The sequence below is a fragment of the Aspergillus ambiguus genome (genome assembly GCF_047715705.1).
Source record: "Aspergillus ambiguus strain CBS 117.58 unplaced genomic scaffold BDV59scaffold_6, whole genome shotgun sequence".
Classification (NCBI taxonomy): domain Eukaryota; kingdom Fungi; phylum Ascomycota; class Eurotiomycetes; order Eurotiales; family Aspergillaceae; genus Aspergillus; species Aspergillus ambiguus.
The window spans coordinates 71322-99263 of record NW_027395519.1 but is presented as its reverse complement, the minus strand read 5'-3'; the positions used below and the strand labels follow the sequence as shown (position 1 = coordinate 99263).

Genomic DNA, 27942 nt, shown 5'->3' with positions numbered 1-27942 from the left:
AATTTTGACTCTGTACGGATGGTGTCTAGCACTATCTATATTCGCGAAGAATCTCTATCTGTATTAGGCCCATTTGCCCAAAAGCCCCATGAGGACCATGCCAGCAATCAACGAAATACCCCCGGTAGCCACCTGCGGCAAAGGAGCATCTAGCAACTCACCTCCCTCAATAACCCAGTCTCGAGCCCACATATCAACCAAACCAACCCACACCAGAATACCAGCAGATAGCGCATCGAGCGTCCCCAACGCAATCAACGTATCTCTTTCATTACCATTGAATGAATTCAACACCCCCAGTCCTATAGCCATGCCAATAGGCGTAATAAGCGCAAATACCCCCGCCATTAGCGCTTTGTTTGGGAAGATGCGCCCCGGGAGCAGGGAGATGCGCGCCCCCAGCGCCAGTCCTTCGAAAAACTGGTGGAACACAATGACTACCAGCAGCGTACGATAGAAGGAGTCCCCAGCCACCACGAGGGTCAGCCCGATCAGAATGCTGTGGAAGATCACTCCCGCTTCCATGACCAGCACGGAGAGCTTGGTGTTGGGTTTTGTCGGGTCGAACGGCGAGCCGTGATTATGTCCCAGGTTTGCGAGTGTCCTAGCATGCGTTGGGTCTATCTGGTTGGTATTATCTTTTGTTGTGATGTTCGAGTCGCTGTCTTGTGTGGCGGCTATCGGGACGGCTGTGGTGTCTTTGGCCGCGCGCGCCATGATCACACGGTGGCCGATGTATTCGGTAAGGAAGGAGATGAAAATGCCTGCCATCACCACGGCGGACGTGGTTGCTTCGTATTCAAGCTCGCCGAGGCATTCATTGGTGAACATTAGGTTTGCGTGAGTGTAAAGCTGGTTGGGTTAACGACTGCTAACTTAGGGGCGATGGATTCCTTACATGGACAAAGGCAGTAGAAATGATCACTCCAGTGCCGAACTGTTTGATAACGGTGAAAGCAACGGAACTTACGGCAGGGAAAGGGAGTTTCATCATGACCATCGGGAGAAACACGCCTATACTGCTGGTTACTAGAACCACGAACAATGTCCCGATACGCAACGGCACATCGTAATCGCGGGTCTGGATGCCACAGGATGCTGCCAAGCTCTCTTCTTCTGATTCGCCCGCCGAGACACAATGCCTATACCAGTCAGTGGAGTTTACTCTGTTTTGAACGCAATACGGGAACTTACTCAACACCTGCATGAAAGTGGCAGTTAACTTCTCCCGACGATTCGCTCCCGGAATCGGTGGACTCTTCATTGCCATGGTTGTGTCCAGATTCACCCTCCTCAAGGATCTGAACATCGTTTCCGTCCGGGTCGACGCAATACCTACATATATTAGTCTTCATTTGCTGCAAAACGTTCAGGATACTTACTTCTCCCCACCATGTGAATGGCAGTCGGTGTACTGGGCCGGCATCTCACCCGTGGGGGTCGCAGTTAAAGATACCTGGACCTCGTGTCCATCGCTGTCAATGCAGTAGACATCTTCGCCATGGTTATGACATCCCGTGACAGCAGACGTTTGCGCAGACGATGTGGTCGTCGCAGGAGCAGAGGTGGCCGTGGCGTACGTGCTCATCGGAGTTTCAGTCCCGTCAGCCCCGTAGCAGTATTCAACATCACCATGAGTATGGCACCCAGTGTATGTCTGCGCCTGGGCACCAGATATGGCGATGAATGCCAGGATCAAACCTCTCATCTGCATTTTCGTGTTCTCGCAGTGGCTTGAGCTCCGTCTTCGTTCGCAACAGAATCTCCGGGAGGCAAGGAGTCCTTGGCCGATATTTAACACCCGTTTCTCACAAGGTATCAACCACCCCTGTGAGGAACCTGGTCACTTGCAACTCGTAGGAGGTAGTTGATTACAATTAGTTCAGCCGCGGGGGACGTGCTGGCGAGTTTTTCATCTCTGGCTGCCAAGATTTACCCCCAAGGTATCGGGGCCAAGCAGCAGCCAAGACAGCCTGTACGGATGATATTGGTCCCTTGATACTCTCCGCCGGGGCTTAAGGGCTTGTCCCTCTCAAGGTCCTCACCCACGTCTTGGCAATATATGGTCTACATGCACGATATGACGGAGTACTCCGAGTCTGTGCAGGATGGGTATGATGTATGCTTCTGTCTGTCATGGAAAAAATCTCCGAGATGATGATCAGGTTGGCGATGCCCTCTCTATTCATAAATCCGTCTTGCTCTTCTCTATAAGAACCATTTACCTTCGCTCTCCAGGCGAATTTGCGGTCAGAGTATACTCAAAATTCCCTCCTAAAAACGGAATCATCGGCAGAATTTAACACCATGCTCTCGATACGATATGATCCAAGAAACCTGCTGCTTGGCGCATGCTTGGTATGACAGAATTTTCACTTATAGAGCAAGAGCTGTCCTATAAAGCCGGGGCATGCTCAACCATAGAACTACTAATCCCGTACTCTTCATCGCCTTAGTGTCAAACATGACCAAAATATCCTCCCTCCTTTCAACCCTCCTCCTCGTCACCAGTGCAGCCGCAGCCCCTGCGCCTTCACCGGCGACGAACAAAGTCACAAATGCCACTACCTCCAGCACAGCATGGGATGCCGGTGCAGTGGTCCAATATCCCATCCATTCAAGCTGCAACACCACCCAACGTCGCCAAATTGAGGTCGGGTTGAACGAGACCATCGCCCTGGCATATCACGCCAAAGCCCATATCCTTCGCTGGGGCAACGAAAGCAGCATATATCGTAAATACTTCGGCAATCGGCCCTCCTTTGAGGCTATTGGCGCCTACGACATAATCGTGAGTGCCGACAAAGCGGATATTCTCTTCCGATGCGACAATCCCGACGGAAACTGTGAGCTTGAAGGTATCGCAACTTATGCCCATCCTGAAGCGTAACGCTGGATAAAACTAATAGGGCAAAAATAATAGGCTGGGCTGGGCACTGGCGTGGTGAAAATGCCACCTCCGAAACCGTCATCTGCGAACTCAGCTACCACACACGCCGCTCGTTGACAACTATGTGTGCCCTGGGATATACAGTAGCTAATTCAGAGGCAACCACCTTCTGGGCAGCAGATCTCATGCACCGACTGTACCATGTGCCTGCCGTTGGGCAGATGTGGATTGATCATTTCGCAGATGGGCACGGTGAGGTCCTTGAGCTAGCGAAGAGCAATCGTTCTGTGTCAACTAGGGACTCTGAGACGCTTCAATACTTCGCTCTGGAGGCTTACGCCTACGACATCGCGGTTCCTGGCGAGGGTTGTCCTGGAAAAGAGGAGAATGAAGCTAAAGAGAGCGAGGAGCTTCCTGAAGTGAGTAATTTTTCTCTAGTTTTGAGAATAGCGAATTAACCTCTCACTGCAGAACTGTCACACGCACGATGGTGGGGAGTTGCATTGCACCTAGTGGATGGAGGATATGCTTTCTTCGGTCTGTGTATATGTTTAATATTTATCGCCGTTAAATATTCGATATGGATCTGTATTTTCGCGATAATCCAAAGTCTATAGTACTCAATTGCGATAATAACCCGCGTCCTCAGCGTCTACCCCTCTATACTCAAAGTACTTACTCCACTCCAGGTCTCCGATAAGAGTCTGAGCCAAACTCTTCTCGTACGCTATAGAAAACTCACAGCCTTCGTCCGAGTCAGCCGCCGCTCTACGCGGCGGGTAGATGATGATGACTCCCTCAGTCACACAGTCCATAAGATGACGTTACGTAACCGGCGTCGCGAAGCCAAAGTCCGCAGCAGTGACTATGTTAGCATCACGGTGATCTGTCTGGAGAATTGACATAGGGGTTCCGAATTGATACGGAAACTCAAAGCCATCTTACCGCGGATGATTGCCACCATATTCAGCGTCTGGTCTAGGCTTTCTTGCATGACGCTGTTGGTAAGTCGGCGAATATAGGATGCCAACTTGAGTAGCGGCCACTCAATCACCTCAGCAGCTGTCGGCTGTGGAAAAGGTGCTGTCGGTGACGTCGCTGCGTACATGACATTACATTGGATCCGGGGCGGGCATTTTGGGCTATGCAGACGTCTCCGCATGTCGACAGCCTCGAACCAGCGCAGGGGTGCCGACATATCCGGCTTGAAGACGGGGGCGCGGAGCCGGGACAGAGTGCGCCAGATGAACGCCGAGAAGGCGTCATAAGTAGAAACCCAGGAACCGTCTGACGGCGTAGCGAGCTTCTTCAACTCGGCTGCTTTGCTCTTGGGAAGGTGGAAAAGCAACGACACCGCCCCGGTATGGTCGGGATGCCGCTGGGGCGGAGGAGGGCCATCAATCTTCACATCCTCTGGAGGCTCAGGCTTGATTAAACGCGAGCGATCGAGACATGAAGGGTCCCATGTGGGAAACGCGGCTTCATCGTTGATGAAGACGGCACGGCAATTTTCCGCCAGCTGATGGGTAAAGTCGACCCAACCCATGACGTCGTTGGAATAATGATGATGGTGCATGATGAACACCAGCCAGCCACGCACGAAGTTTGCCTTATATGCTGCAACTATGGGGGCATTATCGGGATGAGCTTCAGGCTTTTCGCCGTAAGTCATTGGAGGTACACTCCATCGGTTGAGGTCCCCCAGTATTGTGGCGCTGAAGTGGGCTTTCTCTATATCATCCAAGGACGGATACTCTTCCCCGTCTGCATCAAACCACTGCACGAAGAATCTGACCGTACTATCTCTCTTCTTCACGAACGAATGGCCGTTGTAAGTACAAGGAGCTAAATAGTCGAGAGTTGAGACTTTGAGTCTCTCTTCCTCCGGATCATTCTGCCACCCGGAGGGTTGAAGATAAATCAAGTCCTGCCTCGGCATAAGGAGATGTTATCTTTAGACATAATGCTCACGCAAATGCAGCAGAAGTGGTGTGCCTAAATACCGATACCCAATCTCGCTTACATGTCTCATGTGCACAATATAAAGAGGGGTCAATGGTCATAATAGCTTTCCTGCCGAGGCTCTGGCCCCATCCTCCTAAGGATTCTTCGTATCCCGGGAGAGAAAGATAGTGAATATGCCAAGTTCCGATCGAACATGTTTCTTTGAGATTATCTATATTGAATTCTCCTTGTCGAAGTACAAGACTACATGGATCTGAGCTCGTTTTATTTGGGTTTCAGTGGAACGGATCTTCATAGAAGCTCGCGAGGTAAGAGGTTTACGCCACCAATATCATGGGGCTGACCGTTTTTCACATCCATTGCGCTAGCGACAGGGACAAGCACAGGGATCTCAGCCGCGTCAGAAAATAGTCGGCTTCTCGGGCGACGCCCATTCAGGCCTAGCGCTACGCACAAGAAAATATTCACCATGCAGTCTCATCTCTTCCTAAGCGTACATGGCCAGCTGGTCTTGCTATTCTCGTGCCATTTGGCCAGATAACCATTATTCTATCCCGGTGAACAGGTATTCATTATACACAGGGGAGGCGGTAGTCTCTTAAACATTGCCATATTTCAAGCCGAAGGTTGGCAACGAAATTTCTGGCTTCACCTCCGCAGACATTTCCATACACATCGTTTTCGGCTATCTACACCGTAGCAGGCGACCTACCTTACTGGATCCATGAGTGGAGAACCTTAAGCTTAATTACATTGAGAGGTAAAAGCGTGGCGTAAAAGAGCTTGATAATGACCTGTATAGCACGCTTCTGAACATGAGGCTCTATAAGTCACAGGCCTAATAGCTTGTAGGGCCCAAAAGAGCCAATACATATTGAAAATATAGGTGTCATCCCGCCCAAGAGCTCCCCAGTAGTGACTCCTCGTTATTTGGTAGGGAGGGGATTAGTGTTTCCTAGTGTCGTCAGTAGAGCGCTGGCTCCAGAAAGTATGAGGGTTGCGAAGGCTGGCATCAACGCCATCACACGCAATGCAAGCATAAGCATGCCTACAAGTTTTCAGAGCCGATCAGTGCTGAGACGCGGAGATTATAGTATAAGTCCAAGGCAAGTAGAGTTAGCATAACAAAAGATAGGCGAAATTCTGCCAATATTGCAGCTATTGAGCACGGAAGACGACTATTTGAAGAGATACCGGATTGATATCCGTAAGAGGGGGTTGAATGAGTCTTGTCAAGAGTTTATAGATGCCACACGTAAAACATGGTTTAAAGGCACAGTAAACGCATCAGAAGTTTGCTTTTTCTTTGGTCTCACAAATTTTGTACCCCGGCAGCACTGTATGACTGGCTTTGCACCTTCAAGAGTTAAAAATATCGGCACCATATGGCCAATGATGTAGCGGATTTTCAGATTAGAAGAAACAGGAAAATGTTGCATTTTGAATAATTAGGGATGTGCAAATCTACAGGAGAGATAGCTGTTCTTCATGCTTTTTATATCGCTCTTTTCGGTATCATGAATTCTCCCAATTAGTCTACTCATAGATTGAGCAAATTCTCGCATGGGCCTGGAAAGATAGTTGAACGGCGCTTGAATATTCCAAGATAGGTAACCCCGTTAGTCATCCCAACTAGGAAACCGGCCCGTCATACGTTTTTCCCGAGTCAGTAATCTCTCCGCTCATTGCTGCCCACTTAGTGGCCCGGTCTCTGGGCTTAACATTACCTGTTCTGGTGTATGGGGTTGGGCGCGACTCTCTTCACCTGTTACGGTAATATAGGGTTTCAAACATCCGGGGCACCGCATCAGCATGTGGAGAGACATCTCGTGGAAGCGGCTACGTCTTCCCATTCAGGAAAGTTTATATCTCAGGTACGTCCAGCCTTTGCCGATCTCCACACTTCGGGCTTAGCTTAGACCTGGAGATGCTTGAGTCAGTATGGCTTTAGTCTGGAGCTTCGGTTTCAGTCTTAATTGTTGTGATCGATCCCTCCGGCGAAGAATAACTTAGATGAGCTGTCTTGGATGGGATTATAGCGCAGAAGATAAAAGAACCATAGCAATCCGGGGAAGAGACCAATCGGCAAGGACTTGCGTCTTTAACACCGTATAAACTCGGAGTTCCCCAATTCTTCATGCGCTATTTTCCCGGATTTGAATAACCCCGGGTCGTCAGTCCAAATTGCGGACCCATCCCGATGTCCCGCCGAAAACTAGGTTGGCGCCCAGCGATGACGTTCCGTCAATACTTGGGGAATATAAGAATACGGGGCCCCTGAATGGGATAGGGTTGTTCTATACCTCACCCTGCGTATAGAGGCTGTGTATGATCAGGGATAGGACGCGCCATGACTCTTATCGTGGGAAAACCTCTAACATGGGCAATTACGGCCACTGCTGGCAGTGGTTTTCTGCTGTAAGTTCTTTATTGGTTCCTGGTTTTGTATTAGCTGTGCTAAGACGATCTAGTTTTGGCTATGATCAAGGTGTTATGGCTGGCATTCTGTCGGGGGATGCCTTCACTCGAACCTTTCCCGAAATTGATACCACGCCTGATGGACACGGAAGTTCTTCATTGCAAGGAACTGTGTGAGTACTGTGCTGTCATCATTTAACTTCTACTAACGCATCCCAGTGTCGCTATCTATGAAATCGTATGTTGAACTTCCCGATACCAGACTACCCAAGCCTGACCTTCCAGGGTTGTTTCCTGGGTGCGCTTGTGGCGCTCTTTGCAGGTGAACGGCTAGGTCGTCGAATGTGTATCATGGCAGGCTGTGTTATCCTCAGCATTGGTGCTGTTCTCCAGGCTACCGCGTATACCATCCCCCATATGATCGTGGGACGCATTGTGGCCGGCGTTGGGAACGGGTTGAACACGAGTACCATTCGTAAGTCTTCAGTTGTGATTGATCTGGAACGCGGCGGGCTTGCTAATTTTATATAGCTGTGTGGCACTCGGAGTTAAGCAAGGCTGCTAGTCGTGGCAAAGGAGTGAGTAACTCAACTTCCCATGGTGTTGTGTTGTCTGCCAACTTTAGTACTAATTCTTGCAGCTCGCTATTGAGCTATGCATTAATATTTTCGGTGTAATGACAGCGTACTGGGTTGGTAAGTGTAACTCTCCCTTTGTGACATAGCGACATGCTAACGATTTAGACTACGGTATGAGTTACGTGAAAAACGAAGCACAGTTCCGCTTCCCCTTAGCTCTTCAGATTCTTTTTGCCATCATCACTTTCATCGGTGTCATTTTGCTCCCCGAATCGCCTCGATGGGTTCGTACCTTATCTGCCTTACAAATTCTTTTGCTGACTTTTCTAGCTCATCGCCCACGATCGACACAACGAAGCCCGCCATATCCTCTGGGCCATTCAGCCCAATGCTCACCAGATATCGGAGAACGATCCAGTAGTGAACGTCGACATCACAGACATCACCAAAGCCATTGTTGAAGAACAGGCCGCCTCTAAAGAGGGATCTTTCCGCGCAGTGTTCACGAATGGTCCCCAGCGGTTCTTCCACCGGACGCTTCTGGGCATGGGTGGCCAGATGATGCAGCAGATGTCCGGAGTGAACCTCATTACCTACGTAAGTCAAGCATTAATCTTCGAAAATTTTTCTAACGGAATCAGTATAACACCGTCATCTTCGAGAAATCCGTTGGTATGACCCATAACCTGGCGTTGCTGATGGCTGGGTTCAATGGCGTGGCCTACTTCGTCTCGACCTTTATTCCTATCTGGACCATTGACCGGTAAGGACCTCCACAGTATCGTTGTCCCTCAGTCCTTTTGCTGAGACCCTCCAGACTCGGTCGTCGGAAATTGATGCTTTTCGCCGCTGCCGGTCAGTGCTGTTGCATGGCGATCTTGGCTGGCACTGTTTGGGATGGTAGCCATGCTTCTGGAATTGTGGCAACGGTCATGCTCTTCTTGTTCAACTTCTTCTTCGGTGTGGGACTTCTGGCTATTGCGTGGCTCTGTAAGTTGAAATCGCGAGAATCTATGGAATTTGTCTGGCTAACAGGGACAGTGCCCGCCGAATATTCTCCTCTCGCGATCCGAACCCACTCTGCTGCCCTGGCTACTGCCACAAACTGCATGTACCCTGCTTTATGATTATTTTTATAAATTGAATTCCTGCTAACAATCTGTCCAGGGATTTTCACATTCCTTGTTGTCGAAATCACCCCGGTGAGCATTGACAACATCGGCTACCGCACCTACATCTACTTCGCCATCTTCAACTTCTGCTTCTTGCCGCTCATCTACTTCTTCTACCCGGAGCCACGCAATCTGACCCTGGAACAAGTCGACCTCCTATTCACCGGGGAGAAGGTAAAACTGCACTGGCATCCCTCGATGGGTGTTGCCGGCGACCCGACCGAACGCGTGGCCGAAGGCAAGAAAGATCCCGAGAGCGATGTACAGCATGTGGAGTAACTCCTTTTCTTGCGATGGCCTTTGCAGCCTGTCTTCGAGGGCACTTTCATGTACGAACTTTCTTTTGCGGCCTCGGCCTTCTTTTGTGATTATTAGTTTATCCGCTGTAAACTATAGTTATGTAACTATGGCATGATGACACACCAGCCTCCACTTGGGAAGAGTTTTTACCGTCAATCCCCAGGAATCCTCCCCACATCGTCAGTGGCGCTTATCGGTACCGTAAAGGGTAATATTTGCCCCCGGCGCTAAAGTCGACAGTCTTCCTATTATAGTAGTCATTCCCTCCCTCGTTCATGGCCGCACGTTGGAAGTTCAGCATGCGGGATGATATGGCTTAGGAACTGCATTCTAGATGGCAGATATCGTGCAACAACCGCAAGCCGCCACTGATACTCCCGTGCGTGTGGCTCCCCGCAGACGCACCCGCACGGGATGTGTCAACTGCAGTCGGCGCAGGCGGAAGTGTATGTCCCTGTCCCTGGGCCTTGGTAACCGCATGGTCTGTACAGTACTTACCTCGGCACAGGCGATGAGGCAAAACCGATTTGTACGGGATGCAAGCGGCGAGGTGAGAAGTGCCAATGGCGCATGCTAGGTTCATTCCGTGATGCCAATATCAAGGTGCTCGAGCCGGAGCATCCGTCGATGAACCAGCCCGTCAGCAGTCGGAATCGCCGACAGAGTAGGTTTAAAGTGAGTCTATAATAGGGCCGCTAGTCGATTGATTCATCGCGCTAATGCCCCGAATAGATCTTGAACGTGCATCCTCCATCGCCCCGCAGGCACGAGGGAAATGGAATCAAAGATCAGCAACAGCATGAGCACGAACATGACCAAGAAACTACATCAGGGACAGCAGCACCTCCTTCACAGGTAGACGAGATCCATCTGGATAGGCCCTCCCCTTCTCCGTTGCCAGACAGTATCCCCAGTCATCCTCCCTACCATGCAGAACCCTCCTCGCATAGACGTTCCCCATCGTTATCCACGGAGGCATCATTTGTACCTGCTGGCCATCATCCTTCGCCCACTAGTGCAGGGCTAGATAGCCCTACCAACCACAGAGCCCCGGATCAGTATCCGCGCGACGATCCCGCGGGCCACCCATACATGCAATCGAGTCCCGACGGGTTCGTTGTAAGCGAGCTCACGGCGCTACGAAATCTCTCCGGAAATACAGCGCCCTTCGGTCCACCAAGGTCTGAGACTTATCCTGCTATCACGTCGCCGCTGTTTGACCACAGTGTCTTCTCGGACCCGGTCAGCTTCGCCGACGATATCTTCGTCCCCGGATCTGCCTACGAGGCGCTGCATACCGCGCTGCGGAATCGCCAGCTCTGGACAGCTCGTCCAGATATACCTAGTCGAACCAGTTCGCCTGTGTCAGTCCCCGGGTTTGGAGCCGTTGCCGTAGATCAAAAATGGCCAGACACGGGTCGACATCACCGTCGGCAACCTAGTCGAGGGTTTGATCTCTCGCCTGATCGGGAAAATGTGCTGTGGCAGAATTACCTTAATGAGATTTGCCTATGGGTACGTAACCCTTTCCGTGGCCTCATAAGGCACCTGTGACTATGCTATTCGGTTCTGACAGACTCAGCTCGACATGTTCGACAGCCATCGACACTTCGCCTCGACGTTCCCGCAGATGGCCAAGTGCGCACCTCATCTGCGATACTCCATCCTCGCCCTTTCTGCGAGACAAATCGAGCGCAAGCAGAACGAGAAATCCCAGTCAGAGAGTCTCTCTTTATACCAAGAGGCGATTCATCTTCTCCTGCCGGAACTAGAGAGCAAGACAACGCCCGTCATCGCATCGTGTGTCATTCTCTGCGTGTTGGAAATGCTAAGCTGTTCGTTATCCTCAACTGCCTCGTCATCCATTTCTAACTCTCCCATACAGGCAACCCCAAAGAATGGCGTCGACATCTCGACGGATGCGCATACCTTATCCAAGCAGCCGAGATCAACGGATTCTCAGGGAAAGAAGAGCAAGCGCTTTTCTGGTGCTTCGCCCGCATGGGTAAAACCCCTTCCCATCGCCAAATCGCGGACAATGCTAATATCAACAGATGTCTGCGGTGGCCTCATCTCCGAAGAAGAAACCATCATCCCCATCCCCCACTGGATCCCTCAGGGCATGTCTCCCGCCGAAGCATCCCAGCTCTTCCTAGCGTCCAATGTATCCGCCTTCGACACGTATGCGAACTACACCGTGTATCTCTGTGCACAGACCTTGGGTGTGCTCTTTGGGTCTTCGACCACGCCCTCATCTTCTCCTGGTCCGTCCCGACTGCCCTATCTCGGGAGTCCGGGCGACGGTGACACGTACATCCACCGCTGGAAGAGATTATTCGCCAGCGTGGAACAGTGGTACGACAACCGCCCGAGTCAGATGAAACCCATCTTCACTGTATCAGCGAACGAGTGGGGACGGGAAAGGCCCTTCCCGACTGTGTTGTATGGAAATGGAGCAGCGAGTATGCACCCTACCTCCTATCCCTCGCACTTTTGGTGGGCGTTCTGACCCCCGATATCTAGTCTCCGGGAACCAGCTGTATCACGCCAGCGCATTACTCCTGCTTCAGCGGAAACCGAAAACCCTCTCCCTGCCGAGACGACCGGTAAGCTGACTTCTCAACATCCTTCTAAAGAGCTGTGCGTATGTTGACGAAGTTTCAGAAATCAGTTCTCTGGCATGCACGACAGATCTGCGCCATATCGGCTTCAAATGCCCACCAGTAGGCATACCCTCTCTTTCTGATTAGCATGGCTTCGCTGACTATTAATTAGTGGCTGCTGGACAAACGCGCTGCAACCGCTCTGGCTCGCAGGCAAAATTATGTCGCACCACTCAGAGCATGCCGCCATCGTCGAGACGCTAACGCGGATAGAGCGCGAGACCGGCTGGGCTACGGCATGGCGTGTAGAAGATCTGAAGGAGTTCTGGGGCGACGATGACGAAGTGAATGATATAGACGAGAGGATGGAGATGGATGTGAATTTACAAACGCCTAGGAGTTACTCAGGGAGTCGGTGACCAACAGCGTGATCTGTACGCAGTTGTGATATATATATTTCTCGAGTGTTCATGCATTGATGATGATGATATCCCCGAGATTATTACATAGGTTGATAGTGGTTATAAGGCCTCCCGATGCAAATATACAATGTTACTTGCGTACTACAAGTTTGGAGTCTTATAATTCCAACATATTGAAGTGTGCTATTGACCAGACGACCGGGCACCGTTCCGCTACGGCTTCAATAGATACTAGGTATTAACTAATTGGGCTTGTTTAGTTAACTAACTCACTAGCTTAGCTTATCTCAGCTTAGCAGCGACCGGCTACATAACACTTAGGGCGAGGGACTGAGCGTGGCTCAATTGCTGGCACCGACTCCTGATCGGAGTCGTCCAGCCAACAACTACCCCTTGGAAAAAACATAATACAAGATAGCAAGGCACGGCTATGTACCGAGTCATGGTTGACAACCCTAGATGGTAGCACCACCAAAAAGCACGAGGTACAATATCCCTTTCGAGGAGGCATACCCCCAAGAAGAGTAAAGAATGAAGGGCGAGAGTTGAAGACCAAGCAACGCCTAGACATCCGCATACTCCAGGGACTCGGAACATTCTTCCCCCTGGCGGGATCGACAACCACGGCTTTCCAGGCGGCTGGGGCGCAAGGGATAGTTTGGGATTGGCACCCAGGACACAACATACCGGTGCTGGGCGCATTTATCTGCACTCCGCGTGTGCTCCTCCATTCTTGCCCGGCAGTGATGCTTTCATTCTCGTCCTGGGGTCGACGTAGTAATGTGATGGACGCACTGCCTCAACCCTTACGTGGCGTTCGCAATGTGACCCACTTGGATCTCTGGTATGGTGTCTGCCTCCAGCTGGTTGTAGGGAATAGTACTGTCGGCGGGGTTAGTAGCATCGGCAAGCGTTGCCCGAGCTGTTGTGTCGGGGTGTTGAGACCGCAGCGCTCTGGTTTGTTCTTACGTAGCTGCTTTACATGTGGTGCCGAGATAGAGTAGTAGATACCGGTGGGAATCATAGCGTGCTGTTTATGGAGAGATAAAGTTGGCGTACTACGGACAGAAACCTCTCAGACGTCCTGCGGGGATGTTTCGAACTGGTGGGTCTAATTGAAACAGACGTTCAATGTGCTATGTTGCTTCGTCGAACATGATATTTGGGGCGGAGTGGCGATGTGGAGATATGAAGGCTTGTTTTGACATGCCGTTTTCGGCGATGTGTAGATGTGAGCTGTTGCATTCGAGATGTCCACTTCTAGCTTGGGATACGGTGTGTTTTATTGATCAGCAGCACTAGAAGTGTTGCTTGTGTTGTTTTGCTAGTACATATATATGGAATATGTTGGATAGGATTGATCGTGGTGAGCAGGAAAAATGACGTTGATAGCAAGATGGGATGTATATATCGTAGACACCATATATCCCCATAGGTGAACCGCCACAACGGAACAAACTGCTTTCTGTTACATTTTACACATAAGGGGATTATGTCTAGTGCCTTCTCGGTTCCAAATCTAATATGTTATTCACATACCTGTGCCACATACAGGTTTGAGACCATAGACGAGGCCGTCGTGATGTGCCTTCGAGAAACATCAACATAGAATCAAGTCACAGAATCCAGCTGTCAAACAAACCCCCAATCTGAGACAAGGCGATCATTTCCGGAATAATCGAGATCCAAGGGGCGATTGGTCGAAAACAAACGATCAGATCTATCACATCGTGACGAAAACGACTGTGGAATGCACCAGCCCCTATTGAGGAGTCAACTGATTGGATGCGTTAACTACTGCACGCCGGGATCATATCAAACTTCACGGCTGAGATTTTTTTAGTCCACATAGACGAGAGGCGACTTCTGCGACTAGTGTGTATATTACACCGCGTGTTGTCCCTGCTAGCGCCCGGGCGACCCCAAGGAAGCCACCATTGCCACTACCTACAACTTCCCTTCCCCAACCGCAAACCGACCTCTCTATTTATATCGTTACCACTACCTAGAGTACGGGGTATACATCTTATCGACCCATCCAGGGCGCCGAATTGACCACTTTGGAACGGGCGTCCTGCTCCTCGCCCTGTATACACAACATTATGGACACATCCAGCACCCCAACAATAACGGGCATGCGACCGGCCCCAACGGAGCAGAAACGGCCGACAACAGCATCGACGAGCTTCTTCTCCATTGCCGAAACGACCTTCTCGAATGCATCTTCGCCCATCTCGCCGCGGGAAAACTACGATCCTACCGTGGGAGCCAAACCTTACTCCCCTTTCTACCGCCATGCCACCCCGACGCTGCGCACCGAACGGCTGACGATCAATGCCAAAGAAGTGAATAGCTCCGGAGGGGATCTCCTCGAGGACTTGGAGAGGCAATCATCCGACGATAGTGGCAACCGGCGGGAGTCGAAGCTGTGGGTGGAAAAGAAGCGACACTGCGACTGCATGCGCACGATGCCCCGTGGACAGCGCATAATAATCAAGGCCATCATTGCCATTGTCACGCTGGGGACGATGGTGGCTATTGCATTGGGAATTACGGCGGCCGTCGGGGGTGGCGTATGGCGATCCGATCATCAGCAGAGTGATATTGGATGAGGGAGGAGTTGGTGTGTTGACAGCTATGGATGCGGGGTGGGGAGGATTTCTATGACAAGACGGATCAGGGAGAAATTCATGTATATGATGGGAACACAGCAGCAATGGGACAACTGTACAGAGATACCTAGGTATACATCTGCCGGATCTGGCCAGATTGAGGCTTGGGATGTTAGGGCATATTGATGCCTGAGGCTGAAAGCCTGACGGACAAATATCGGGCCGATCACATGACGCACTACCGAAATGGGCAGCACAATAAATATCGGCGCCGATCGTTTTCCTTTCGTCTTTTTTTCTTCTTTTCTTCTTCCACATCGAAAAGCTTTAACGGAACCTGCCACGACCACCGTCCAGTTTCTCTCCCACGGCGGTGTGTTGCCTTCGGTCTACGGATCGTTCGGTTCTGGAGAGTAATTTTTATCCTTGATAGGAAGTTTGTCTCTCGTTGGGTCCTCTTCAGTGAGGGCGATGAGGGGTGAATGTCGATGACGGGATACATTCTTTGCCGACACACACCACCTTTATGAATATAGCAATGCAAGAGAATTATGCCGTGACTTCCAGACCTGTTTAACCGTATTGTGAATGCCTGCCCCTAGTAAATCGACCATCCCTGCGGACCGGGGGAAAGCCTTGCCCGGCGCAGACGGCCCACGTGTGAACCGTTGTGCACGTACGCCTTACCTTCTACATATCGAGACATGGCGGAGGAAAGGAAATACGACACGGGCCCTTCATAACAAGGGCAGGTGCCCGATAGAAACGCGACTCTTTCATTGTCGGGAGCGGCTGACCTGCCAGCCTCGGACCATGACCACAGGGAGGACACGGGAGAAACAAGGGGCTGCAGTGTGAATGGATGAACCGCTTACGCTATCGCGATGCCTTGGCACCGTGCCAGCTTGATCGGGTTGCTAATTATGACATAGGGAGAGCATGATCCCTATCTGGTGATGATTCCCATACCAACCCCCTAGAGTCTGGGTTGGATCGAAGGTCCAGGAATGTAACAACATTACTCTCTCGGGGCCTCGCGCACTAGCTAGTTCAGGAGCAAAAGGGACCATGGCAAACAAGCAGGTCAGATCCATTCCACGTTGCATTCTCCGGGACATAACGAGAGTTCGCGCGGTATTTGTTTACTTGCCGCCGACGCAAGATTCGTCAATCTAGGCGTTGGAGGGTGACGAGGAATTCACGATAAAAGGCTGATGGTCAGCCGGAGTTCATGAACGTCGACTCTTGGACCTTCAGTTGTGGCAGTCTTCCTTCATTCATTAGCATTTGCTTAATCCCAGTTTGCCCAGCCGCAACAGAGTCATTCATTACATCCAATTGTTAGGAGCCTCGAAAGAACAGAAACGCACACGATGAAGGGACTGCAGACTGGTATTCCCCTGGCAGTGCTGGCCGCTGTGGCCAGGGCCCAGAATCTCGGTGCTGGCAATGAAGGCACGGATGTTGGCAGTGCTGCGGGCATCGGTTTTGACCAAAACCACGACACAAAGGTCGACAACATCGCCCAGAACCACCAGCACGGGAGCTGGAACGTGGGGGCAAAAGCCGGATGGCCCGTCCGTCGCCACTCACCAGTTGGCCTTGAAACCGGAAACGAAGGCGCTGATGTTGGCAACAGCTATGGCAATAGTGCTAACCAAGGAGGGAGGCATGACGTTACAAACGACGCTGAAAATGACCAACGTGCGTCGTTGAACGCAGGGTTTGACGCGGGTCTCCGCAAGCGCCAAGGCAGTCAGAATCTGAACACCGACATCAAGAACATCTGGCAGAATCATCAGTCGGCCTCGGTCAATGGTGCTGTCGGAGCCGGGTTTGCGAAGCGACACTACGGACCCAACCTTGGTGCTGGCAACGAGGCTTCTGACGATGGCAATGATCTGGGTTATGACGGAAACCAGGGCTTGGACACGGACGTGACGAATGGATGGAGGAATGACCAGGGCATCTCTGCCAACGCTCTTGCTGACGCCGGCCTGCTCAAGCGTACCGGTATCGAGAGTGGCAACGAGGGTGCTGACGTTGGTAACGCGGCGGGCTACAACAATAACCAGGGCCTGGATACTGATATCACCAACGACTGGGAGAACGACCAGTCGGCCTCGGCCAATCTGGGAGCCCATGCTGGATTCTTCAAGCGCCACAACCCATTCGGGCCCGGCCTCGAGACCGGGAACGAAGCTCACGACAGTGGCAATGCGTTTGATGCGTCCTTCGACCAGTCTCACAAGACCGGGATCACCAACGCTGCCCAAAACCACCAGGGTCTCTCCGCCAATGCCGCGGCCAAGCTTGGCGGCGTGCCAGTCGTTGCTAAGCGCCATTTCAGCCACGATTCTTTCGAAGATCCTTTCGACGATGTGATCCCACACAGCCCTGTTGGGATCGAGACCGGAAACGAGGGTGATGACCATGGTAACGATTTCGGCTACAGCAACGACCAGGAGCATGGGACCGACATCACCAACGGCTGGGGCAACCACCAGGGTATTTCAGGTAACCTCATGGGCAAGGCTGGCCTGAAGCGTGCCTTCCGTCCCAGTGACCCGGCCCCGGAGAGCGAAGAGTCCAGCAGTGCCGCCGCTAGCACTCCCGCCAGCACCCCTGCTCAAAGCTCTCACGCCCCGAACTCGCAGGACGCTGCCTGCGCTACCCAGACCGTCGAAAAGGTTCGCACCGTGACCCAGACTGTTTACCGTCAGACGAGCAGCAGCTCTGTCGCTACCCCATCGCAGCCCGTGTCGATGGTCCCTATGGGCACTGAAAGCACTCCCGCTGCCAGCAGCAGCTCCGTTGCCAAGCCTACTGATCCCAGTAGCCCTACCACGCCCTCCCCCAGCAGTTCGGCGGTCCTGGAGCACGTGCCGGCGACGTCTACAGCGGTTGTCACGTCGAAGTACCACAAGATCCCTGTCTACGTGCCTGAGCCATCGTCTTCTCCTGTGTCGAGCACCGCAACCCCGTCCAGCTCCCACGTTCCGTCTTCGACCCCGGCTTCCAGCTCTGCGAGTGTCCCCACCTCTGTGGACGCGGTCCGCCATGGTGCCACCCCTACCCCCTCGAGTCATGCCGGTGCGGTCTTCGACGGTGCTGCGGGCCATGTAACTCCTCACACTGGCCTTGTTTCTCTCTTCTGTGGTGTCGTGGCCCTCCTCGCCTTCGTGTATTAAGAACGTGGTGGAACATATGGTGCAGTTCTCGTCTAACGATCCTGTTTATGCCACGCACCGTTAAATTGGTCTTGTTTTCTGCACAACTTCTTTTCAATGTGTTTGGTCCCCTAATTTGTCCCCTTCATAGTGATAGCAGTGAATTCAGTCTTTTATATAGGTAGATTTCCTGGTTTCACTTACTATTTGAGTTCGTCTTGCACCCGGGATTGTTCCACAGCATCGAGGTAGTTTCCGTTCTCTCATGTGCAGCAGGTGCTGCCTCTGTATCCATTAGAAATCATTGCTTTGCATTCGTCTGTAGGTTATGTGCAGCGCATGGTCACGCCTGAGCCTATTCCCAGTATTAAAACAAGTCTTCTGAACCGATCTCAGCCGTAAAATCCTGGGTGTGAGTAGCGTCGGGGTACGAGACTACAAACTTGGGAATTCATTAACAGTATATGTGCATTGTGGACTAGTGAGACTAAAATCCCCATATTGATTTACTTTCCTATATCCTCGACGCTAGAGAACGTTGCTGTTCTAGTTCGGTCAGGTAAACTCTGATATCGCCTCGGCCCAGTCGTGGCAACGCTGGAACCAAGAATACATCATACTACAGCATAAAACTGGAGAAAACATAGTATATACTTTGGTCCCAATACGTAATAGCAAAGAGGTTCCCTGTCGGCGGAATCCGTCTCGGTTCTGATATCATAGCCCCATCATCCGCCCAGCGGCCGGTGACATCAGCCCATACTCCGTACATGGTGTATATATACGGTCTGTATGGCCAATGTACGCATGCCTATTTCTTCATCTAGCATTTTCATCTCCTCGAACCCTATCACAGACCTCACCACATCAAATAATCAAAATGTCCGACTCCCACCAGGGCGGTTCCCTCTCCGACATGGCCCCCGAGGGCACCTCCATCCCCAATGACGCTGGCATCCAAAACATCATCCCCTCCGTGCCGCGACCAGACCAGCGCGCCGAGAACCAACACTTCGACTACGAGGGCGTCTCGCAGCCCTCCGCTGCCTTTGCGGCCGACAACGCTACCGACATGCCACGCAGCACCCGCGACATGGGCCCCTCTGGCGAGGTCGTCACCGGCACCGGAAACACCTTCCCGGCCCAGGGCGAGACGAAGCGCACGGAAATCGGGGCGAACTGGCCCGGGGCCAAGGGAAACGTGCGCGACTTGAAGCATGCGAATCTGAATCGCAGCGAGTATGACCGGTTTGCGGGGGAGTAATTTCGTCTCATCCACAAGACAAGTCTTTAAAAGCATTGATGTACTATAGTGCAATTCATTGTAATGCAGAAGAATGCAGAACGCAGTCTTCGTTTTAGTCCCGCATAAATCCCTGGTAGATCTCCTCGAGAACATCACGCTTTCGCTTCCGATCCGCCAACTCGGCCTCCTCGGCCTCATCTGGCTCCCCTTCCGGATCGCGAGACACCCACGCGCGCACCGTGCCATCACCATGGGCGGAGAACATTTCGAGCCCTTCGCCGGAGGCACCATTACCCCGCCAGGCCAGCGCGTTGATCCGCGCGGCGCTCAGCGCACTGGACCGCCCCCGGAAGTTGCTGGGGCGCCCGACAATGAGGCCGGGGACCTTGAGGCGCTTGACGACGGCACCGTCGCGCAGCTCGCACATGAAGATCTCACCGCGGTCGTCGCGCTCGTTGAAGTTGGGCCATAGGAAGGTGTCGTGGCCCGGTGCCATGACGCCGCGCGGGAGAAGGAGCGGCGCGCGCTCAGCGCGGTGCGACGAGACGCTGTTGCGGATGCGGGGCCCGAAGTGCACCAGCGTGTTTGCGCCGGTCGAGGCGTCCCAGACACGGATCCGCGCGTCTTGGCCCGCCGTCACGAGGTGGGTGCCTGTTGTGCTCCAGCGGACGCCGGTGACGGCGCCATTGTGGGCGCGGGCGGTGGGAGAGTAGGCCGGACGGCTGGTGTAGTTTTGGGGGGCGGTGCGCGGAGGGATCAACCCCACGGCGTCGTCCATGTCGAGGGCGGCGATGGCGGAGTTGTGGCCGCCGCGCCGGATGTCGAAGAGGATGACGCGGTTGTCGGTTGAGGCGGAGGCGAGGATGTGCGGTTGGTGAGGGGCCCAGGATACGGAGAGCACGGAGGAGGTGTGGCCGGGGAGGCCGTGGGTGGATAGGCCGGATCGGAGGTCGAGCAGGCGGACGGGCTTTTCGGAGGTGCCGACGGCGATCAGGAGGGGAGACGCCGGGTGGGAAGAGAAGGCGTGCGTGTAGGGAGTGCAGTCCAGCTGGAAGGTGTGTACTGGGGTGATGGTGTCGGGGGCGAGCACGGAAAGCTTGAGGGAGCCATCATGGGATGTCGTCAGGATGGTCGACGGGGTGGGGTCGAAGGGGTAGATGGAGATGGAAGTGATGGCATGCGTATGGGCATCGACATGGGATGACTTGTTGACAGATGCCACAGACCGGTGGATGTGGTCTAGTTCGGAGGTTCGCGATTCGAGGTCCCAGAGATGGATGGACGGGTCTGCGCCTCCAGAGACCATGCTAGTCGGCGGGTTAGTGGTGTAAGATCGGCAGCTCCAAGGCTGGACTCACAATCTCCCTTCATGCTGGTCAATTGCGAGCACATTCACGCCAGATTTATGGGCCAGGACCTCATCGTGGGCGGGGAGGTCCGCATCATCGCCATCATGTAGTCCTTCACCCTTGAGGCTAGAGAAGCGAATGCCGGGTGCCGGCTCCAAGTTATGGACCAGACGGGTGGTTTGAGCATTGTGAAAGGAGTGCGAGGAGATGGACCCGAGAGTCCGGTTGAGGAGATACGAATTCATTCATTTGAAGGTGGAGGGAGAGGAGATGAAGTTGGACTGAAGTTGTTGAAGATCGACGAATGCGAGAGCTCAGGTGACCGCCCAACACGGACTAGCGCACGCCCTGCAGATGTATATCAATCTTACATACAGCATCAAAACAGATACAATATGCTCAAGAGTATTCAAAGAGCATAGTAACCATATTTGGTGCCAAAAAGAAATGACCAGTGCCGGGCTCGATCCGGCGACCTCATCGGTGTTAACGATGCGTGATAACCAACTACACCAACCGGCCAATAGGTGAAAGGCTGTTTTTACTATTATCATAATAGTGAGATATGGTAACTAGGTAGGTCTTTGTATCTTAGTCCTTTAGTCACTCCCTCCTTCCTTATCGTAAGGTCTCACACCAGGGATAATCAGATCTCTGACACTCTCATGCCTTTGTTTCTGTACTCTAGAGATGTGTCAGATTGCCAACTTGACCACAACATTCGTAAGTCTCCTCGCACGGGCTATAGTTGCTTGGCGATAAAATGTAGAAGGCTGTCAAAAACTCTTGTTTGGGCGAAATTGGCTTCTGATCGATTTGAAGCCCACCTTGCTGTTGATCCATCTAATTAGTGGATAAGGGATTTCATGCCACTCCGAAACATTATCCCAATCGGATGGAAGTTCTGACGGAAGTTGGAACTGAGAAATACTTCGTATTATAGCGCTTCCTACAAGCACTTGGCGCCTGCAACTTCGAGAAGAATCAAAATCATATGTCGGATCAGGTGAGATCTTCGTAGTCCTGCATGAAAATTAGTACCGGAATGGACATATATTCTTAGCCAGGCACATGCCTCTTTTTCTGTGGGACCCCATATCAGTATCAGTTGCGAAAAGGAAACTTGAGGTATGGTCCCATCACTAACTGCCCTTTCTCGCCTATTCGTTGCCAGCTCTAACTCTTGGTATTCTGCGAAGATGCAGCTTTCAGCTGACAGTTGGGCGTCACCTTCTAACCGGCTGCTACCTCCCTATGCTCCTTGCCGCATTGTCCATAGAGTGCAGGACGATGTATGGCCTCATATAAATTATCGACATTTGCAATACTGCCTAGGCGAGCAGCAACAGCTAGCAAAAGGTCTTGCTTTTTTTTGCTGACGTGCCTCTAAAACGGATGCCACTTTCCGTAAAGGATCCATGATAAAAGAAAAACTGCGGATGTGCCACAAGTATAACGAATCTCTTGAGCTTCTTGGCCTCCAGCTCCAGGTGGAGTTCTACGTCTTGGAAGTGACCCCAAAGTCTCAAAGGGATAAGCTTAACGAGCTTCTTCATTCTTTCCTGCACGTGTCGTTCCCAGCAGATCTTAATCTTGGCTCCCATATTTTCCCTCAGCGAGAGCATAAAATCCTTATGGATTCCATATATCTTTTCGTTGTAGAATAGCAGCACACCCTCTATTCTAACACGTCGGCAGATTTGGTCGAAGATGAAACAGTTTTTTGATGATAATCCGGCTTGGTTTATCTGCTGTATTGTGGGATTCGAGATGTTCTCTGTCTCTTGACAGTACGGGTCTTTCACGTAGGACGTAGGGTTGTGGAGATGACAGGCAACAAACGCACCAATTTCACCACTTGGGTGTAAGAGTAGATTCACCGGTCTCTCTACCCCAATATCTCTCCATAAATGTATATATATTTATATTTATATATATTTGCATGGTAAAATCCGAAAATGCTTTTGGCAAATCGTATCTGACAACTAGGAAGGGGTAGGATTAGCCCTATAAAATGTTATTGTCTTTTCAGAAAGAAAATGATTGATTCTGGTACCTTGACAAGGACACCTAGCTATGGGAAGGGAAGAAGAAGAAAGAGAGGAATCCCCCATGGCTTAAAGCCCTTTTTATAGAGGCCTGAATGACTCATCCTGAATAATGGCAAGTTCCAGAGGCAAACTCCGTGTGAATATAGTGAATCGGACCTCGGTGCGGCTCCGAGTTCGCCTAGACTATAAACCAGACCTCGCTTTTGTATCTTTCGTGGCAGGGACGACCTTAAAGACGTAGGTGGAGGTGAGTAGTGAAGGAAGTGGTGAATGTAAACTAAATTCAGACGGATCCATGTCACGTGATACCTTGTCGCCTACCTCCGTAGACATATTACCTAGCTGTCAGTAAATTTTTGCTATGTTTATAATGTGAAATACTGATGGTTGTTTCAAGAACTGGCCGGTTGGTGTAGTTGGTTATCACGCATCGTTAACACCGATGAGGTCGCCGGATCGAGCCCGGCACTGGTCATTCATACCTTTTTGACTTTCAACATACATATTTTTTTAACAACTTCGTTACGGACATTGGTTTAATCCAGTGAAGCCATGTTGCTGCCCTTCTGGACACTATAATTTTCAAGCGACTTCCCGTGTTAGGAGACTCAACGGAGCCCTACAATATATCTCTGTAGGTCAACAACATGCTATATCAGATACCAAAGATGCATATTTAGTGTCACTGAAACATGCATGTTCCTGACTGCACGGAATATATCCCACAACTCCAATCTCCCTAAGTTAAGCCCCAAGTAGCTCGACTAAACCATCCCGCCCATATCCAATTCTGATCCATCCATAAACCCAAACAGCAGATCTACCTCTGGGTTGAAACCATGCAACATCTCCATATCATGTCCAAAACCAAAGTCCATCGCCGGAGGGACCTGAAAATCCAAATTAACGTCCGCCGGAAACGGATCTTGAACGCCAGCATCATGTCCTAACCCATCAGCAAACCGTCAACGGGCGAAGAGAGAAAAAAAAAAAAAGGCGAACTTACCACTCTCGACAGCCATCCCATTCGCCTCCATCAGCCGTCGAATAATCCTCGCTGGAGTGGACACCCCACAGTTCGGCACGGCTAACTCATCCAGACAACGCAGACACACCGTCAGCGGCGACGAAGTCTCCCTGCGCCGCGTGCTTTCTCGGATCGTCGGGTTGCGTGCGTGGATCGTACATGCCACGTACACCGCATAGCTGAGTAGGTAGTTTGCGCGCCGCAGCGAGTACGCCGAGCGATACGTGAGCGCCAGACTGGTGATGTTACGCGCAGCGGTGAGACAGCGCTCCCACGAGTCGGATGCTGTCTGCCCCGTGCCGAGGAACGGACGGTGCAGGAGGATCACGAGGGCGTTGTACGTTGTCAGGAGGATGATGATGTTCGGTGCGGCGACAGTGGCCGGGCTGGGCGCGGTGGGATCCTCGGTCCAGGGCTCGAAGCGCAGCGCTGACGGCAGCTTGTGGTGCCATGTTGCGAGGCGACGGTCGATCAGACCGAGGTGTTTCTGGGCCTTGGTGCCAGTTGCTCGAACCATGTAGAATTTGTCGATGATGCTCGTCATGATTTTGGAGAGCGAGCAGAGCTGCTGGAAGACCGAGACGGAGTGGATGCGGGTTGCACGGAAGGCAAAGGGGCTATCCGTGGGAGGCTGCTGCGGATCGAGGTACGGCGTCCACAGCTCGTTCTCCTCGAACGTATCCATGAAGTCGCGGGAGACGTGGGCATCGCGCAGCTGGATGGTGAAGGGACGCCCGAGGTACAGACTCTGCAACTTGTCGCAGATGAAGGCCGCCCAGAACACACGACGACGGACCTCGATGTCCTCAGCGCTGCTACCGGCCACCTCCTGACAGTCAAGGTGGAGACCCAGGTCATACACCATGCGCAGGGCGAATCCGGTGTATAGCCAGCCCTTGGAGGTCTGACCCCAGGCATTGAATGTGCTTCCCAGCATGATCAGGCCGGCGATAGTCGGGATGCTGGAGCGGGTGAGGAGGGATTGTTCCGTGATGATCTGGTCGCAGCGCTCGAAGAAGGACTTTCCCGCTGTCTCGGGGCGGCGAGGGTCGGTGCGGACTTCCAGACGCTCGGAGAATTTGCTGGAGCAGGCGAAGACGGCGTTCAGCAGAAACTCCGAGCAGTAGGGTCCGCCGTGGAGGAGGTCGCGCATGAATGCTGGGCGATAGGTAAGCAGGAACGTGTGATGCTGACGATTCCAGTGGAGGTCGAGCAGATGCATGGCGAGCTCGGTGGGAATGCCAGCTATGGACGGTAGACTACGCAGGTCGTGTTCTTTCTGGCGTTGCAGGGCTGCCTCAGCGATCAGCTGGTACCGGTCTGGTGCAGCTTTCGTACGGGGACTGGACTGGGCCTCGTCGGTTGGGCTCTGGGCATGCAGTGCAGAAGTGAGCCCGAATATGCCCACGGTTCCGCATTCATCGCGTGAGAGGAAGGTGGTAGGATCGTATTCTTCATCCGAGGTCGACTCGAGCTCGTCGGTGTTTCTGTGGATCGGGGATGGAGGGACGACATCCTCCTGCGATGCACTGCCACGAGTGGCATACTCAGTAGGTGCCAAAGCCTCGGGGATTTGGAGTGAGCCATCTGCCTGGAAAGAGATGGAACTGAGAAGTTCATCGCGAGCAGCCGAGTCGGCTTGTTTCAACGCAACCAGGACATTCTCCACAGCCCGTCGCTTTGCGTGAGCAGCGTTGATCAGAGCTTTCGAGGGTCTGCAGTAAATACATTAGCTCCATCTATCTACAATAACGCAGGGTGGCTTCCGATACCTCTGCCGAGGAGGTTTAACGAGATAGACGCAGTGGCGACGATGGCGCTGGCAGGATCCACATGTCGGCTTAGCAGTGTCGCATTTGATCTTCCGTGCCCGACAGAACTGACAGGACTGACTGGAAGGCTTCATGGAGCTGATCTATGGCCGAGGGCAATTGTAAGAGCATAACCAGTCGAGGAGAAGAAAGCGGAGGATGAACGTCCGTCGGAAGACAAAGCGGGGCATGACTTTCCGCCCATCACGATACAGCAGATAAATCTGCATGTAGTCCACTTCATCCATCCATAGTACGCCCTACATCCAAGTCAAAAGGCTCTGAATTGACCCTCGGACGAAGTCCTCACGGCTGTCTGTATCAGCAGCCCCTCAATGCCAACAGATGAAGAGATCGGCAGACTACGGCCAAATCAGCTCGTGCAGAATGTCGTCTCCTGCTGAAGCAGACGCCTAGTGAGGGGTAGTCGACTAGCAAAACAGCGGACACAACAGCAATCGGTCACCTTCCGCTAGACATGGCGAGACTCGTCGAAAGTGCGTGGAAGCGCCGACGAGACCCTGTAAGCGCCGAGTGACTCCTTCGGTCACTAGCGTGCAGACAAGCAGCGGGGGTCCAACGAGCCAACAGCCAACGAGAGACACAATGGATTGGGCGGATCCAACAGAGACCACGCATCTAAGCGACAACTCCGCAGGAGGAGGGTCGCGGGCGAGCCGCCACTAGGCCATGGGCAAGGCCGTGCGCGTTAACGTTGGACGAACCAGGAAGGGCAAATTCCCTGGGCCGGTGATGGTCAGGGGTGGGGGGCAGTCAGTTTGTGATAAGACGGAGGGTGTGATGATCTGTGGAATGGCGAAGGGCTTGATTCAGTTGGCGCGCGACAATCCTGATTGATGCCCACGGCGATGGGTATAAAGAGCGCCGTCAACCGCCCTCGAGCAGATTTCTCCTCTAGAGGCTTCTCCCCTCCAGAGGCTTCTCCATTGTGAACCCTTTGTTTCAGGCAGACAGGATCCGCAGATCTATCACAGTCCACCATCCGGTAAGCCGTGTTCTGATTCGTGATGGGCTGCAGAGTCAAGTGAAGCCCTAGATCCTTGCTAACTCAAACAGCGGCCCATACGTGTTTCATACCGTATCAACCCTCCTGGCCTGACATAAATCCTCTCGTTTCTTTTTTTTTTCCTGATCTTATTTTAAATCCCAAGAGTTCGTCCAAGTCTTGGTCTTTGTTGCTGCGCGGTTTCTCGACGGCTACCGATCTACACCTTGTACTTGTTCATCTGGTTCGTCTAGTTCATCGGGTATATACTTCAACCGCCAAAATGCCGTCTCGGAAGCCCGTTCTGCATCCCCTCCAAACTCCCAAAACCATGACCTTCCCGTCAGAGCTGCAGAGCGGCGGCAGCTCCAGTCTCTCCGACAACGTCAAGAACGAAGATGCTCTGTCGACCCCCATCACGCCGCCGGCCGCCTACACGGAGTTTCTCAAGGCTCTGACGCCTGTGTTTGCCAGTCCCAACAGTGCCAGCGTGGACTTTAGCAAGCTCAACTTTGATGGGACCCGCAGCAGCAGCAATAACGGCAGCAGCGGCAGCAACAGCGGCAACAACAGCGGCAACAAGAAGCCCCCGGCATACTCGCCCACTTCACAGCCCACCAGCGCCATCAGCAGCACCTTCACCTTCAACCCAGACAGCTCGATTCGATCGGCCACGGCGTCCTTACCACCGCCGGCTCCCTGGGCGGGGTCTCGTCCTCGACGAGACGTCCGTAATCTGCGATCGCTGCGGATTCCGCCGCCGCCGCCCTACTCCCCTACTATATCGGCGTCCCCGCGCAGCGCCACGACTATCCGGTCGCCGTATTCCCCGTCCGACTGGCAGCTGCGGTATCTGGATGGGCCGCGCAGTGCGAATGGACGGCTCAGTGTGCGACATGTGGTTACGCATACGGTGACGTATAAACGAACGGAGCTGGAGGATCCGCCCAAGGGGAAGCGAAGAAAGGTGCAGCATGAATCGAAGGAGGGGTGAGGGGGATGGACGGATGGAGTTTGGCGTTGGCTTTGGTTTATCTGGGATTGGTATAGTTCGGTCTGGTCTGGTCTGGTTTGGATCTGGGATAACAGTCATTTCGAGGGATCTCCTTTGTTTCTACCTGGGTAACTAACTTTATGATAATGACGACCAAATACGAGAGTAATACTGAGATACGGAGTACGTATGCAGCTGAGTGATGAGTCGGCGCTTAGAGAAGGGGTGTGATTGGATGGGGATGCTGCAGCTTCATCACACTGGACTTCAATAATCCAGGTGTATAGTGTGGATGTGTATGTGTATATTAAGTCTCTATATGATACTG

The 27942-nt window shown here is 52.4% G+C and overlaps 12 protein-coding genes and 2 non-coding genes across 14 annotated transcripts; 8 read left to right on the top strand and 6 right to left on the bottom strand.

The window, feature by feature from the left end:
• Nucleotides 1–63: 63 nt before the first annotated feature.
• On the bottom strand, nucleotides 64–1714 carry zrfC (putative ZIP Zinc transporter; the record flags this gene model as incomplete). The annotated part of the gene is made up of 4 exons (XM_073695768.1): nucleotides 64–852; nucleotides 899–1142; nucleotides 1195–1335; nucleotides 1383–1714. The coding sequence occupies 4 exons, from the start codon at nucleotides 1712–1714 to the stop codon at nucleotides 64–66; spliced, it is 1506 nt and encodes a 501-aa protein (XP_073550374.1).
• Nucleotides 1715–2450: 736 nt separating this feature from the next.
• aspf2 (major allergen Asp F2) lies at nucleotides 2451–3453 on the top strand. The gene is made up of 3 exons (XM_073695767.1): nucleotides 2451–2858; nucleotides 2924–3309; nucleotides 3362–3453. The coding sequence occupies exons 1-3, from the start codon at nucleotides 2465–2467 to the stop codon at nucleotides 3401–3403; spliced, it is 822 nt and encodes a 273-aa protein (XP_073550373.1). The 5' UTR covers nucleotides 2451–2464; the 3' UTR covers nucleotides 3404–3453.
• Nucleotides 3454–3510: 57 nt separating this feature from the next.
• BDV59DRAFT_211262 (uncharacterized protein) lies at nucleotides 3511–4829 on the bottom strand (the record flags this gene model as incomplete). Its single annotated transcript, XM_073695766.1, has 4 exons — nucleotides 3511–3687; nucleotides 3724–3755; nucleotides 3794–4680; nucleotides 4711–4829. The coding sequence occupies 4 exons, from the start codon at nucleotides 4827–4829 to the stop codon at nucleotides 3511–3513; spliced, it is 1215 nt and encodes a 404-aa protein (XP_073550372.1).
• Nucleotides 4830–7205: 2376 nt separating this feature from the next.
• On the top strand, nucleotides 7206–9302 carry BDV59DRAFT_191557 (general substrate transporter; the record flags this gene model as incomplete). Its single annotated transcript, XM_073691918.1, has 11 exons — nucleotides 7206–7273; nucleotides 7327–7446; nucleotides 7493–7511; nucleotides 7559–7748; nucleotides 7805–7851; nucleotides 7914–7968; nucleotides 8017–8135; nucleotides 8182–8448; nucleotides 8493–8614; nucleotides 8669–8841; nucleotides 9019–9302. 11 exons carry the CDS (start codon nucleotides 7206–7208, stop codon nucleotides 9300–9302), a joined length of 1464 nt encoding a protein of 487 aa, XP_073550371.1.
• Nucleotides 9303–9950: 648 nt separating this feature from the next.
• On the top strand, nucleotides 9951–12345 carry BDV59DRAFT_191556 (uncharacterized protein; the record flags this gene model as incomplete). The annotated part of the gene is made up of 8 exons (XM_073691917.1): nucleotides 9951–9998; nucleotides 10056–10838; nucleotides 10900–11158; nucleotides 11209–11328; nucleotides 11378–11785; nucleotides 11847–11929; nucleotides 11988–12046; nucleotides 12099–12345. 8 exons carry the CDS (start codon nucleotides 9951–9953, stop codon nucleotides 12343–12345), a joined length of 2007 nt encoding a protein of 668 aa, XP_073550370.1.
• Nucleotides 12346–14181: 1836 nt separating this feature from the next.
• On the top strand, nucleotides 14182–15266 carry BDV59DRAFT_172812 (uncharacterized protein). Its single transcript, XM_073688777.1, has one exon. It carries the CDS (start codon nucleotides 14451–14453, stop codon nucleotides 14958–14960), a length of 510 nt encoding a protein of 169 aa, XP_073550369.1. The 5' UTR covers nucleotides 14182–14450; the 3' UTR covers nucleotides 14961–15266.
• Nucleotides 15267–16076: 810 nt separating this feature from the next.
• CweA (putative GPI anchored protein) lies at nucleotides 16077–18239 on the top strand. Its single transcript, XM_073687185.1, has one exon. The coding sequence runs from the start codon at nucleotides 16334–16336 to the stop codon at nucleotides 18149–18151; it is 1818 nt and encodes a 605-aa protein (XP_073550368.1). The 5' UTR covers nucleotides 16077–16333; the 3' UTR covers nucleotides 18152–18239.
• Nucleotides 18240–19010: 771 nt separating this feature from the next.
• BDV59DRAFT_199604 (uncharacterized protein) lies at nucleotides 19011–19394 on the top strand (the record flags this gene model as incomplete). The annotated part of the gene is made up of 1 exon (XM_073693392.1): nucleotides 19011–19394. One exon carries the CDS (start codon nucleotides 19011–19013, stop codon nucleotides 19392–19394), a length of 384 nt encoding a protein of 127 aa, XP_073550367.1.
• Nucleotides 19395–19488: 94 nt separating this feature from the next.
• Nucleotides 19489–20970, bottom strand: BDV59DRAFT_191555 (WD repeat protein; the record flags this gene model as incomplete). Its single annotated transcript, XM_073691916.1, has 2 exons — nucleotides 19489–20683; nucleotides 20735–20970. The coding sequence occupies 2 exons, from the start codon at nucleotides 20968–20970 to the stop codon at nucleotides 19489–19491; spliced, it is 1431 nt and encodes a 476-aa protein (XP_073550366.1).
• Nucleotides 20971–21173: 203 nt separating this feature from the next.
• BDV59DRAFT_t58 lies at nucleotides 21174–21247 on the bottom strand. Its single transcript has one exon. It is a non-coding gene; the product is annotated as a tRNA-Val (tRNA).
• A 217-nt stretch (nucleotides 21248–21464) lies between these two features.
• On the bottom strand, nucleotides 21465–23014 carry BDV59DRAFT_172800 (uncharacterized protein). Its single transcript, XM_073688776.1, has 2 exons — nucleotides 21801–23014; nucleotides 21465–21748 (listed from the first exon to the last, which is right to left on the bottom strand). The coding sequence occupies exon 1, from the start codon at nucleotides 22348–22350 to the stop codon at nucleotides 22075–22077; it is 276 nt and encodes a 91-aa protein (XP_073550365.1). The 5' UTR covers nucleotides 22351–23014; the 3' UTR covers nucleotides 21465–21748; nucleotides 21801–22074.
• A 163-nt stretch (nucleotides 23015–23177) lies between these two features.
• On the top strand, nucleotides 23178–23251 carry BDV59DRAFT_t60. Its single transcript has one exon. It is a non-coding gene; the product is annotated as a tRNA-Val (tRNA).
• A 90-nt stretch (nucleotides 23252–23341) lies between these two features.
• On the bottom strand, nucleotides 23342–26105 carry BDV59DRAFT_172799 (nitrogen assimilation transcription factor NirA). Its single transcript, XM_073688775.1, has 3 exons — nucleotides 25576–26105; nucleotides 23783–25518; nucleotides 23342–23722 (listed from the first exon to the last, which is right to left on the bottom strand). Exons 1-3 carry the CDS (start codon nucleotides 25707–25709, stop codon nucleotides 23541–23543), a joined length of 2052 nt encoding a protein of 683 aa, XP_073550364.1. The 5' UTR covers nucleotides 25710–26105; the 3' UTR covers nucleotides 23342–23540.
• A 428-nt stretch (nucleotides 26106–26533) lies between these two features.
• BDV59DRAFT_172795 (uncharacterized protein) lies at nucleotides 26534–27823 on the top strand. The gene is made up of 2 exons (XM_073688774.1): nucleotides 26534–26620; nucleotides 26692–27823. The coding sequence occupies exon 2, from the start codon at nucleotides 26904–26906 to the stop codon at nucleotides 27612–27614; it is 711 nt and encodes a 236-aa protein (XP_073550363.1). The 5' UTR covers nucleotides 26534–26620; nucleotides 26692–26903; the 3' UTR covers nucleotides 27615–27823.
• Nucleotides 27824–27942: the final 119 nt, after the last annotated feature.